At 44.0% G+C, this 13414-nt stretch overlaps 1 protein-coding gene across 6 annotated transcripts; it reads right to left on the reverse strand.

Annotated features, from left to right (window-relative positions):
* tnnt3a (troponin T type 3a (skeletal, fast)) lies at positions 1-11918 on the reverse strand. 6 transcript variants are annotated; one of them, XM_041938475.1, is made up of 15 exons: positions 11846-11890; positions 9952-9992; positions 9639-9652; positions 8998-9006; positions 8342-8500; positions 6859-6876; positions 6046-6064; positions 5870-5915; positions 5658-5774; positions 5449-5526; positions 5049-5162; positions 3925-4037; positions 3656-3746; positions 2793-2833; positions 1-306 (listed from the first exon to the last, which is right to left on the reverse strand). In XM_041938475.1, the coding sequence occupies exons 2-15, from the start codon at positions 9969-9971 to the stop codon at positions 270-272; spliced, it is 876 nt and encodes a 291-aa protein (XP_041794409.1). In that variant the 5' UTR covers positions 9972-9992; positions 11846-11890; the 3' UTR covers positions 1-269. The 6 variants fall into 6 exon arrangements, with proteins under 6 accessions (XP_041794409.1, XP_041794410.1, XP_041794411.1 ...); XM_041938476.1 differs by lacking the exon at positions 8998-9006 and having other exon boundaries at positions 11846-11891; XM_041938477.1 differs by lacking the exon at positions 6859-6876 and having other exon boundaries at positions 11846-11889.
* Positions 11919-13414: the final 1496 nt, after the last annotated feature.

A 13414-nucleotide genomic window follows, 5' to 3' on the forward strand; every position in this document is an offset into this window, starting at 1 on the left:
TGGCTTGAAGAGTCACACTTTATTTACAAAAATACTGAGAACCAAACAGTGGAGGGCGAGGAAGCATGATGGCTAATTTATTCCTATTGAACAGCAGCTAAAGGCTCCTGGTTGCACGTATCAGGACGTGGTTTGAAAACCACGAAGTAGGCCTCAGCATTACTGGCTTCTTCTGAGCTACGACCTTCGCCACCGCGCGCGTTGTTTCATCAGGCGCGTGTCCGAGGCGATGGTGGTTTGGTTTCTGAGCAGCGGTGAGGCGAGCCGATCTACTTTCTGCGGCGAGCGGCGGCTCCCTTCTTGCTGCTGTAATACGAAACAGAAATAACAGAAACACGTCAGAGCTCTTTGTCAAAGCTTCATTCAGACGGCTGGCTTTCGGTTTTCGCCTCGCGAACCGTTAGCCTGTCTTGGTTTGCTGCCTTGCTCAGAGGCGGGCGTTTTGTCCAGCCGGTTTTGATGCGGCAACATTTACTCAGCAAACTATGAGTGAATACGGAGGTGGACGTTTTGTAAGCCGTCGATTAGCACGTCTGTTAGCTTGAAATCCATTCAGAAATTTAGCTTTTTCAAGATGAAGGAGAAAAACACTCAGTTAAATTAATCGATGGGAGATAAACACCACTGAGTTTGAAAAATTATGTTTTACTGAGTGATTTTATCAAAAAATTTAAACAGAATGAGCCACAGAGAGCCCAGAGCCTTCACTAAATCACTATCAGTCTCTCTGATATTCTTCGCTGGTAAAAATCCATTTGCTGATTGGTTCAGTTTTCTGTCTTTGAGCTTGAAACAGTTGTTCAGGTCGATGACGCAGCCGCTGACTGTTTCCTCTGCGGCAGGAAGTCAGACGTGTGCTGACGTGTTGAAGTTCAGACACAAATCAATCACAAACTCATGCAGGACTTACCTGCACAGACTGAGTCATTACTGAGTCCAGCAGACACTAACCTGGCGAGAACACCTTTACAGGTACTGTCGTATTGGCTCTCACACACAGTGAAGTAAACGGGTCAGTATGAAGAGGAGAACCCCGACCTTCGCTCTGAAAAAGGATGCACTGCTTTACATCATGACTCGCTGCTGTTTGCACCCGTTAGCTTTCTGGATTTGCTGAAAGCGGCTGTTCAGATGATCCGGCCATCCAGCATACGCTAAATCAACCATCCTTTTTCAGAGAACGTCAGGAAACCTCCTCAAAAATGTTTCTCAAACACAAATAACCAGAGTTTCAGGTGAGTTTAGTTAAACTGAGGTAGAAAAGGTGAAAGACAGAAAGCTAACATTATGAAAACTGGCTCCTGACTTATTCATCAGCTGCAAACAATACAACTTTTGTACGTTAGCTAGTTAGCCTAGCTAACTAACTAACATAGCTAGTTAGCCTTGCTAACATTCCACTCTCACTCTTTTTCTCAGTCCTGATGACAAAGTGCTGCTGGCGTATATTTCTGGACAAACACTGGACGTGACAACATGTATGAGCTGTGAGGTGGACAGAGGCCGTCCTCTACCTCCATGTTGACTTCCAGACATTTTCCAGACATTTTCCAGACAGTCTGGGTTCGGGCCTGAAGGCTCACTGCTGGTGTTAGTGAGGATTTGGTGTGTTTATGGCTTTTTTTTTTGTCTCAACAAATACAAAAAGTATACGAGAATGTGTTCATACTGAAATTTAGGAATGTAAATGCAAAAAGTTGAGATTTGGGCTTTTATTTATTAACTTCTATTAAAGGAAAGGGAACTGTTTTCTGCCATAAACTGACATAAACTGTCCTGAAGGTTTGGGACAGTTATGTCCGGCTGAGGGGAGGGGTCACACAGACAACAGCTGGCGTGTCAGTGAACGCAGCGTTGACAGTACTTACTGCTTCTGTAATTCATCAATGCGGTTCCTGTACATGAGCACCTGAAAAACGACACAGCAGCAGCTTTAACACACACCTGAACACATTTACCTCCGAGGTGAAGGACCTCCCTCTGCCCTCCTGATCCGGCTCCGGGGCTGAAAGCTCGGCTCTGAAACCTCGGCTCTGACTTACCTGTTGGACCGCTCGCTCACACACCTGACCGAAGCTCTGTGATGCTCAAACTGACATCCAGACCTGGACAGGATGTGGAGGAGCTGAGTCACCCAACACCACCTTCACCTCCACCTTATCTGCTTCCAACTGAAGAGTTTGACTCCAAAACTGATCAATCGATCAAATGACAGCTGCTAAAAACGAGTTAGCATAAAACCACTGGAAAGGATGAAAGGTGATTTAATTGTCTCATATCAAACTTAAAATGAGGATCCAGTTTTGTGACTGTTGAGTCTTTCCAGTCATTTGTTTAACTAACATACGGAAGCTCAGAAGTGTCATTGTTGGAGGAAGGGTTAATATCGCATCAGGACAAATCTCTGTAACAGAATCTGTTTTTCATTATAGACAGAAACAAATACTGTTGAATAAAAAGACAAAATTACTCCTTTTAATAAAAGACTGAGAATTATAATTTTCTTTGCTGTGGCAGCTCAGAGATCTTTGAACTCATATACGTTTATTTTTTAAAACATTAATAAAATTTGGACCCTGAAATTTAACTGTGTTTAACGTCACAGCTGAATCACTTTTGGAAACAAACTCTTCAGTTCTGTCTTTGCTTTCATTTCATTTCTTTTTTTTTTTTTTTTTTGGTGGTGTGTCGTCTCCTCTCTCGGCCAGCGGGGGGGGGGGCGCTCTGGTTCTCTGACCTTCCTTCATGCTAACATGCAGCTAGCGGCTAGCACCCTGCTTAGCTCTACTTACAATTTACTGAGCTCCTCAACTCTCTTACGCAGGGTTGTAACCTGGAGAGAGAACCAAAGATCACATCGAGGGTTCAAATCCAGAGAAACGCTCGGCTGGACGTCGCCCCAGGAGCATCTTCATCATCATCATCATCATCATCATCATCATCATCATCATCAACAACAACAACAACATATAACTGGTACTGGTTGAGAGACAGGACGTCTGCTGTAATGCTACCGCTGTAATGTGCATTTAGGACTCAGTATTGTTTCCCCTGACCTTCACTACTGATACCGAAGCAGAACTTTTGTTTCTGTGTCTTACTGCGAGAAAATTAAACAAATGTTTCTACGAACCTTTTTTCTATTTAGCAAAAGAAGCCAAAGGTGAAAAATAACGAACAAGCAGCCATTCAAGAATTATTTGTGAATAAAATACACTTTAAAACTGTCGAATCTGGAACAATCTGATGATCTGATTGATCAAAAAAGGGTTTAAATCATCTTCATAAAAGCTGGATTTGATTTATTTTGTGTGACGGCCTTTCTGTTTAAAAATTATGCTAATTAACCTTTGCACAAGCTCAATTTTGAAGCCAGTGGCACACAGCAAACATGGCGGATGAATTTAAAAACCATCATCAGCTCCATCGTTTGTAGGATTTGCTCATAACGAGACATAATGTCTCCGGCTGTCAAACTTTTCTAAGTTAGAGGTTTGTGTTTTTCTTTCATGTTGTGTTCAAATCCATCTCATTTTCTCTTCTATCAGGCGCCAAAGCTGTCCTCTTCTTCAAGTTCATGTTCAGTCTGCGAGGCTCTGTCAGGATTAACACAGTGAACTTCATGATCACTCAGTGGACAACGGGACGCTCTCACCTCGTACTTCTGCCTCTTCAGTCTCTCCATGTGGTCGAACTTCTCAGACTCCAGCTGGCACATCCATTCGTGCAGCTCGTTGATCTTATCCCTGCAGAAAAAACACACAAGCGTGAGTCCAAACCAATCAAACACAACCGCAGAAACATGAAATGTTTGTGTCATTTGATGCCCGGGCTGGTGTTTTTAGGGTCTGAGCCCTGAGAAACGTGTGTGTGTGCATGTGTGTGTGTGTGTGTGTGCGTGTGTGCGCGCGCGCTGACTCGTACTTCAGCTTGTCCTCGTTCAGGTGGTCGATGTTCAGTTGCTTGCGTCTGGCCGCCAGGATCTTCTTCTTCTTCTCTCTCTCAGTCTCTTTCTTTCCTCCTCTCTTCTGGTCGGCCTGTTCAGCGAACAGATTCACATCTTTACTCGAGTAAAAGCAGCAGAATGTAACTAAGTACAATCACTGACTACACATATTGACATACTTGTTCTTGAGTATTTCGATCCTACTACACTACATTTATTTGACACTTACAATCATTAGTTACTCCTCACATAGAAAACATGATATGCTTATGTGATATGAAGCAGTACTACTAATTTATTAGTGATAAACCAGCAGAATATAATATTCTGTTATAATATAACACTATGAAAGGCATCGTAAGTACTTTTACTTTGGATACTTTAAGTATATTTTTGCTCATAATACGTCTGCACTTACTTAGGTAACATCTTGAATTCAGGATTTCTCCTGTCTGAGTATTTTTAGCATTTCTACTGTTACTTCAGTAAAGGATCTAGTATAGTCCAGAGTATATCTGAGTAGTATTTCTTTCTTTCTTTCTATTTAAACACGCTCTGTTACAAGTAAAAGTATGTCAGTATTATCAGTAAAAGTACTCATTCCATGCCAACTTCTGTCAGTGTTACATTTTGTTATGTTATATTCTTGGATGGATGCAGGTTTTTGGAATCCTATTCTGCAAAGTAACAAGTACAAGACGTAGCAAGAGAGTAACGGTGGGGTCGCTGCGCAGAGAAGCATTGTTAGCATTTCATATTCTTTCACCCTTTTTTCCACTAGCACAATTTGTTTCGAAGCTTGTTCAATGAGAATCATTTTCTTTCAGAGTTCAATCTAGTAAAAGTACTCATTCCATGCCAACTTGGTTTCTGTCAGTGTTACATTTTTGTTATGTTATATTCTTGGATTATTATTGGATGGATGCAGGTTTTTGGAATCCTACTCTGCAAAGTAACAAGTAACTACAGTAGTAGAGTAAAAAGTACAATATTTACGTAAAATGTAAAGAAGCATTAAAAAATCTAAATACCTACAATTATACCTGCAGTACTTAAGTAAAAGTACTTAGTTAGTGTCGACAGTGTGAGTGTGTGAACTGACTCTCTGCAGGTGGCTGCTGTAGTTGGAGCCCATGCTGGACAGAGCCGACTTCTTCTTGGCCTCCTCCTCTGCCTTCTTCTTGGCGTCAGTCTCCTCCCTGAGCCGCCTCTCCTCCTGGTTCACACAAACGAGTCAGAGTGAGAGCAGGAAACGGCGGCGCTGACTGATGATGTCAGCGGAGGAGAAGCAGCAGAAAACACTGAGAGATGAACTGGAGATTCAGCATTACATCACAAGGAAACCATCAACTGCCGTTTATATTCAGGAGTGTGAATACAGAAATGATACAGATTACAAAAATCGTGACTGCAAACTGAATGTGGAAACGTTTTCTTTAGAAAACTGAACCACAGCTTAAAGGTGGAGTCTGTGAGGTTGGCGTGGAGGCAGAAGCACCGACCTCACGTCTGGCCTGGCGCTCCTTCTCCTTCTCAGCGCGGACCCTCTGCTGCTCGGCCCTCTCGGCGCGACGCTTCTCCTGCGGCACAGCAGCAAACACAGCGTCACTCGCCTCGATCCACACGGGTCGAGTCAGCAAACACGAAGTTAGCTTAGCATAAATTCTGGAAACGGGCAGCCACGGTGTGACGTCAGTGGCTGAAAACTCACAATCCTGTCCTTGAGGGCGATCAGCTCCTCCTCCTCCTTCTTCCTGCACTCGAAGTGAGCATCGATCAGGGCCTGCAGCTCGATCAGGTCCTTGTTCTGACGTTTCTTCTGGATGTCCTGCAGGGGGCAGAAGCACAGAAGACGACACTCAGCCGACAGAAACTCTCAACGTCAGCAGAAATCCTTCAGGTCGTCGCTTCAGGCCTGCTTACATCAAAGTCCACCTTCTCACCGTCGGGGATCTTGGGAGCGGAGGGCCTGCAGGAGAGAGCGTTTGGCGTTGAGTTCACTGCTGCTCATTGTAGCGTGTTTTTAAAGTGTTTGTTGGGGGGGGCTCAGATTCTGTCTACAGAAATGATTTGAAGTCTGACTTGAGAAGGAAACTTACTTGAACTTTGGCTTCTCCTCTGCAGGTTAAGAAATGAAGAGGGGACAAGTACATGTCATCGGGTTAGAAACAAGGCAGATTATTTCATTTCTCTCAGGCATGACAAGGATTAAACTGTGTGGTTTTGGCTCTACGTGACACATTAGATTAATCATCGTTGAAGTTAGAGTTAGGACAACAGGTGAATACTCCAAGAGCACACAAATAGAAACTTCACATGATGAAAAGGACCCAAACCGGTTTGAACGGGAGATTAAGAAGTGAGTGCAGTTACAGTGGATCTGAATCCTGTTGCATCACTTTTCTTCCGCTACAGTGCATTTCTTTTTCTTTTGTCTGAAAAGTCGCTGGTATCGTTGTGCTGGACCTACAATGTGTGCCATGTTTTGTTTTTTTGGTTTTTTTTTTTTGGCTTGACCCCAAAATCATTTTTTACACAAGCAAGACAAAGTCACTTTTCCATTTCTTTCTTTTTGTTTGAACCCAGATTCTGGCGGCTCCATGCCATGCAGATGACGGGTGACGTAGCAAGAGAGTAACGGTGGGGTCGCTGCGCAGAGAAGCATTGTTAGCATTTCATATTCTTTCACCCTTTTTTCCACTAGCACAATTTGTTTCGAAGCTTGTTCAATGAGAATCATTTTCTTTCAGAGTTCAATCTCTCTGTGCCAATTGGGCAGCGCTCCTGAAATTTGGACATTTTGTGAGCAGCGGGCGTTCCCCCGAGTACAGACATCAGACCTGGACACTGTGGTCCTCCCAAAACCAGAATGACAGATTTCAGATTGGTCAGGAGTTTGTAAATCAACATACCTTCCTCTTCAACGGCCTCTGCATGCAGCAAGCATCCAAAACAAAGCAGAACAGACAAGAGCGTTAGCAGGCGACCGAGAGCAGCAACAATTACAAACAATTGGCTCAACACAGTGAAACTACAACACCGCGGCAGCTTCAGCGTCTCTAACGACTCGCTTAGAGATGAAGAGGAATTCTCATTACCGAACATTCTCAAATACTAGCCCCGTCCGAAATATTACTTTAATATAACACTAATATGAACACCATGAACAAATGAAGGCAGGTTGCCTTCAGTTCAGAGTAACTCCACCTGTACAACAACAGTCACGTACTGTAGCAGCGCTCTGTTGCTTCTTTACATTGGCCTAACAGTGATTAAAAAATCGAAATATAAACTTATACCATAGGCTTCTCAGGCTCAAATGTGACAAAATAAGGCGGGACAATCTCAAATAAAAGGAAATAAAGGCCAGTATTTGAGAACTTTTTACCTTCACGCAGCTCAACAAAGTGTGATCCCTTTAACATGTAGCCCTGCAGTCACATGCCAGAGGACATTTCAGAAACGTCAACGTAAAATGCGGAAGCTGGGGAGTCAGGGCACATTTAGCTATCAAATGGCCTTAAATCAAAAGCAACGTTTCTTTTTAGAATTACATTTTTCAACAAAATAGCACGTGAATGCAACAGCGACTTTGAGGACTTTCCCACCAGCATGTTAGCATATTATAAAATGGGGCCGTGATATCCATTATGCAAATTTTGAAAAAGATGAACGCGGCATCTTTTTCTCTTCTTTTTGCTTAACGTTTATTTTCATGCTTAGCTTAACAGGAGCAGTTTAAGATTTGCGTGTAATCTGATGTTTACCTTCATCAGATATCAAAATAATGAAAGCGCAACCATGTACGCCAAAGTACTAGTGCTAATACTCGTACTCAGAGTACATGTGGTACAGTAGTAAAAGTAGAGTCAGACTGATAGAAGAGGCCAATATTTGTCCTTTTTAGAATTTAAACCCTGAATTAAGTATTCCCTGTTTCCAACAGAACACTTTGTCCACACGTGTTAATTTGCTGAGTAAACAGAAATTGTAAATTGAATTGTGAATGAAAATTACATGGGGGGGTCAGACATTGGCTCTTCATATCAGCCTAAAACATGAGCTTCAGTGCAAAAATATTGGCCTTCAAATATCCGCCAAACAGTAGCTGTAAGAAGTTTTGGGTAGGATCATCTCAGCATGTCAACATATGTTTATATTTCTATTAAAAGTAAATCACATCCCATCTTGCTCCCTTTTGAGTGCTGCATAAACGGGCCGTCTATGACTTTGTCCAGAGGTGAAAGGAAGGTAGTGTTAGCATTAGCAGACATGGTGAACATGTGTGCGGATCAGGATTAGTGGGGTCTGTCTGGCTGGCTATAGCCCGTGGAGCGCAACTGACGCCTGGGAAAGGATGATAGAATACCCCCTTCCCCCCTCCATGCCACATACCTTCAACCTCAGGCTCAGGCTCTGGTTCTGGTTCTGGCTCTGGCTCTGGTTCTACCACTGGCTCTGGTTCTGGTTCTGGCTCTGGCTCTGGTTCTGGCTCTGCCTCAGGGGCCGCCTCAGGGGCCACCTCTACTTCCTCTACTACCTCCTCTTCTACAGCTACACAACATGCAGCGAGTCACGAGGGGAGAGGAAGGGCGGTGAGAGGGTTAATGGAAGCAGGAAAGATGGAAAAGGGAAAGAGGTGGTCGGGTGAGTGCATGAGAGGGGAGATGTAAGATACGAGGAGGGTCATGACGGTGCAGTTTGGGGGAACTGCCACCGGATGGTGCTAAAGCAGGTGAGACAGCAAACAGTTACAGGAGGGAAAAGGTCAGTCATTGATGTTCAGTCATTGATGGATGAAATGTTATCGGTTCCTGGAAGTACCTGCACTGCAAGTCGGTGTGGTGGAAGACAGAAAGAGGCAAATTCTATCCTGACGCAGTCTACTTGTTTGACCTGTGTCTTTTCATATATCTCAGACACTGTTAGTGTTAACCAGCATGCCACAGAAAGTACATGTGGAAGTAAGAGCACACGTTTTTCAAAGTGACTGACAAATTAGTATCAATGACGTGAGATTTATCATCCGGAGTCTGCAGGCTGCGTCTTACCATCGTATTCTTCACGTCCGTCCGAGAAAGAAAGGAGCAGAAGAACATTATCAAAAGATCCCCTTTGTACCCATTTTTGACAGAATACAAAATGTGGGTACACTGGGGATCCATGCTAAGCATACACAACACAGTCCTCCTGGGCCGAGCAGAGCTCGCAGGTCAAAGTGGCGGTAAACTTCCTGAATGTCACTCTTCCTTTTATCTGAAAGGCTGTTCAGCTCAGGAGGACTGTTCAGTGGCAGATGGTCATGCAGAGTTGCAGGACTTGTTGCCAACAGGTCAGTGCAGGCTTGTACAATTAAAAATTGGATAAGTTTAGATTTTGGTTTCACACAGCAGCTCTGTCACTGTCCTGATGCCAGCATTGGTGCCTGCAACCATGCTACAGGGGGAGAGTGATGTATGTGCACATTTGCTTAACAGAGAGAGCATTATTGCACAACTTGAATCTGGAGGAGTCAAGCCAAACCTGCAAACGAATGAATTTGTCCAGTGCAAATAACTCTCTACAGGGGATGGAAAGTCAGTTAGGCAAGATTCAGGAAGAAAACTGGGATTTAGCATGGAACTCCGGACTGTACCTAGACCTAATGTCTGTGGATTTTATTGTTTTAAAGGAGGAAAATGGTGCTACTTACCCTCGACCTGTTCACTGCAAGACAAAAGAGAAAGAAAGAATGTAGGCTTACAGCAAATCATCAAAATGTAGCATGAAAATTCACGTTTGACCAGGAATACAGGAGCTTGGCAAAATAGTCTTAATTCAAAGTCCACTTGGTAGCTTCGTCCAGATCTTTTAATTGAAGAACGTAAGTCACCACAGAGATGCTGTCAAACTCTCGGACAAACAAAAAGCCAGTGAGTGGACAGTGAGTTGAGATTAATTTGTCAAACTGCTCTTCAGAAGGTTCAGAGTTTTTAATTTGTGAATGAAAATGTGAGTTGACTTACACTTCCTCAGTGTCAGACATGGTGAGTGTGGACTTTGCAACCTGGAGGCAAAAGAGAAGAAAGTCAGTCAGTCAGTAAGGAGCGACTGAGTATTTATAGCTCAGGATTAAGTTGCAGATGTCTTAAATATCTGCTGCCGGCCCCACCCTGACCAAACTCCACCTGCTTGCCTACACATATTTCACCAACACCCCCCAAAAAAACCCAAGAAATTCTTTAATGTAGATTAATTTCAAAAGGTTTAGTTCCCCATCGCCTGAAATGTTTTACCGGGATCTGGTTTTGAAATGTTCCCCAAAATTCGTCAGATCCGAACACCTTGGGTTTATAATTAGCGTTGGAGTTTGGACTGAAACTCGAGCCTCAGTCCTGAATCTGCTTCTCTAATGATAAGTGAGAAGGGGGCCAAACATAGATTTATGCCAGTGGAATGTTTTCAGCCGCTCAGAGAGAAGATTAATGTTGCAGTTGGAAAAAAAAGAGTCCTGCAGGGGTAAAGGTCAGCCTCCTGCCCTCTCCCATCACCCTGCATCCATCTGGCATCCGAGGCGTTAAAGACTTTTTATCTTTAGAAACACATAGCCTCAGCTTCTAGCAGATTCTTTCACATCCGAAGTCGCTCTCAGTGTTTGGTCCTGTTGTAATTCAGGCTGGATACAGCATCTGATCAAAACCCTGCAATGACGAACACGCACAACCTGAATTTAAGTTTAATTTATCAGTGATTAAATGTTGGATTAGTTGGCCATTAGCCTCATTAGCTCAAGGCCACCATGAAGGCGTCCCGACATCACAACTATTTCCATCAGACAGCTGCACAGGTCCCAGATCCGGTTTCAGAGGACCCAGTGTTGAAGATTGGGTTCCTTCCCCTGGACCACCACCCCTAATTCCACCATCATCTCCTTATCTGGCCGTCTCACTCTCACATGGTTCCTTCAATCATCTTCCTGAGGCTCCCTGCTGACTGAGGCCACTTTGCTCAAGAATTAAAATAAACCCTGAAAGGGAGCCGTGAAGGTTAGAGGTCTAATGTCCGGCTTACCGCTATTTGTTCTTCAAATCTCGTAAATTCCGGACAAATTTGTTTTGAGTGTTTACACCAACGTGTAACATTGGTAGTCAGGAAAAACCGTCCACATTTAGATGATTCCTTTACATCCAGTCTGGAGATTCTTGGCTCCTGTTCAAGATGTTAAAGTGTTGATCCTCAAGCTATGAGCACTTTAATGTACACACATGCCACGCCCATTTACAGCTTCACTCATGGACAGCAAAATCAAACCGTTAACCTACGAGCCAAGAAAACCTGCAGTCCAAAAACAAGTTACAGCCGTGTCCCTGTCTTAACGTATCACAAATAATAACCCGATGTTACATAACTCATTAGTATCTTCTTCAGTCTCCTGAAGCGGAAAGCTGCCTCAGAGGCTTTGAGCCATCTGTAAATCCCTCAGGTATGAACCTCGGCTGGGTCACTGGACCCCGACCAAACCGGCACAAAAACAACAACAAGATAACACCGGGCGCCCTGAAGAACTTCAGAGCTTCGTGGTTTAACCTCAGCTGAGGATTTTGTGTGGTTACAAACTCAAAAAACCAAATTTCTCAGCTTTGGAGATAACAAACAAGAAACCAGCCACACAGCTGCAGTCAAACACCAACAAACTGGATTTCATTGCCACTGAGTTCAGACGCTGAAGCATCACCTTCTCTGTGATCCACCATCTGAACACAACCGTCTCACCCCTGACCTCGGCAGCAGCCTCTTAGTCATGGCAGTGATTTTAACACATGTGGACTCAGCTGTCCTCGGTTTGGGTGATGTTTGTGGACGTTGCACTTGAGCTTCCTCTCTATCACTCACACTCTCACTCTCTCACCTCCTCCTTACCTCAGAAAAGCTGAAAGAAGCGAGCTCCCTGCTGGCCGAGACAGGCTGTAAGGTTCTGCAAACTTACCGCGCTGATTATGTCCTTCTGTTATAGTGACACACGATCCGCTGGGCCTCCCCATTGGCCGAGGAGTCGTCCCGGAGGCGAGGCCGGGCCTGCGGCGGGGCAGGTTCCACGGCTTGGGTCCCCCTCCCACTGCTGGCACTCAATAAGGAGATGGAAGGGTTGAATGCTAAGGAGGGAGGCTCAAGTTTGGAGAAGGGGGCAGCCAAGACGCCCCCAGGTTGCTATTCTGGGGCAGCTGCATTAGGCAAGCAAATTTCATTTGAGTGGGAGAGGAGAGCTGAAACTCTTATGTGTCTGGGACACATAAACATGATGTACAGCATGGTCACAGGAGGACAAGGACCTGGACAATTCGTCTGTCCGAGCTGGAAATGTTGATCTGTTTCTTGGCATCTTTGACTCGCTGGTTTTGGAAGAATCAATCAAAAGGGCAAAAGTATTATCAGTAAAATCACTGATCTACGTCAGACAGCTTTACTCCATGCAGGTCCTCAAAGCAAGCTAAAACAACATCCCATGACAGCTGAGATGCTACACAAACACCACCAGGCTGTCAGTCTGTAGGTCCTCAGTTTAGGTTCAATTAAAGGAAAAATATGCTCAAATGAGAGGAAATTAAACTGTCAGATGAGAATTGTTTGTGCAATCTGCTGCATGTGTTTGACAGCTTGACTTTCCTCATGGCGTGAATCAGGCAAATGTAAACTCATCCGTGTCTTTTAGTTATGTAATAAGTGACATGTATGTTAATGAATGTCTTTTTTTGTCCCACTGAAGATTAGGTAATCATCTTTTTATAAATAAAGTTGTGTTGGACTGAGTTACATTTAATTAAATAAAAAGAATGAGGGATTGTGAATGTAGGCCTGTGTTTACTTTCTTTTCTCAGTTTGATCTGTTACTCACGTCTTTCAGTTAAGCTACAACTGTTCCTCATTGTTTAGTCTAAACAAGTTGCAGCACGAGTCACTGAGCAAACACCAAAGCTTGATTTCTAAACTGGATCTGTGGTGTTACTGTCAGTCTCAACCGCAGCTGGGATCCTGAATGATCTTCTACTGTCCTCCAGGGGGAGCTGCAATGACACAATAAAGAACAGAGGCTCTTGGTCACCCACATGAGGGGGTTTCAAATGTTTTCACGTCACAGGAAGACAAAAAGACAAACCCCTGGCCAGAGACCTGCTGCTGTTACAGCTGGACTGAGCTGTCTGCGCTCCAGCTGTTTGTTATAGGGTGAATCGTCTAATTTCATGTGAAATACATGATGGTCAAATTAACTTTATTGTGCCAAACTGCACAAGCAGTTCCCAGCAAAGGAAACTGAAATCTTTTCAAGGACCCCTGGAATTCAGAGAGACCTCAGATAAGACTGGATTCCCATTAAGGACCATCCCATCCAAGACTGTTATGCCATCGTAAAGAACCTGCTGTGACATAATTGGAACTCACTCAAGGGCTCCTGAAAGCTCCCCTGAATCGCACAAAAGCCCACCATCTAAA

The sequence above is a fragment of the Chelmon rostratus genome, chromosome 6 (assembly GCF_017976325.1).
Source record: "Chelmon rostratus isolate fCheRos1 chromosome 6, fCheRos1.pri, whole genome shotgun sequence".
NCBI lineage: Eukaryota > Metazoa > Chordata > Actinopteri > Chaetodontiformes > Chaetodontidae > Chelmon > Chelmon rostratus.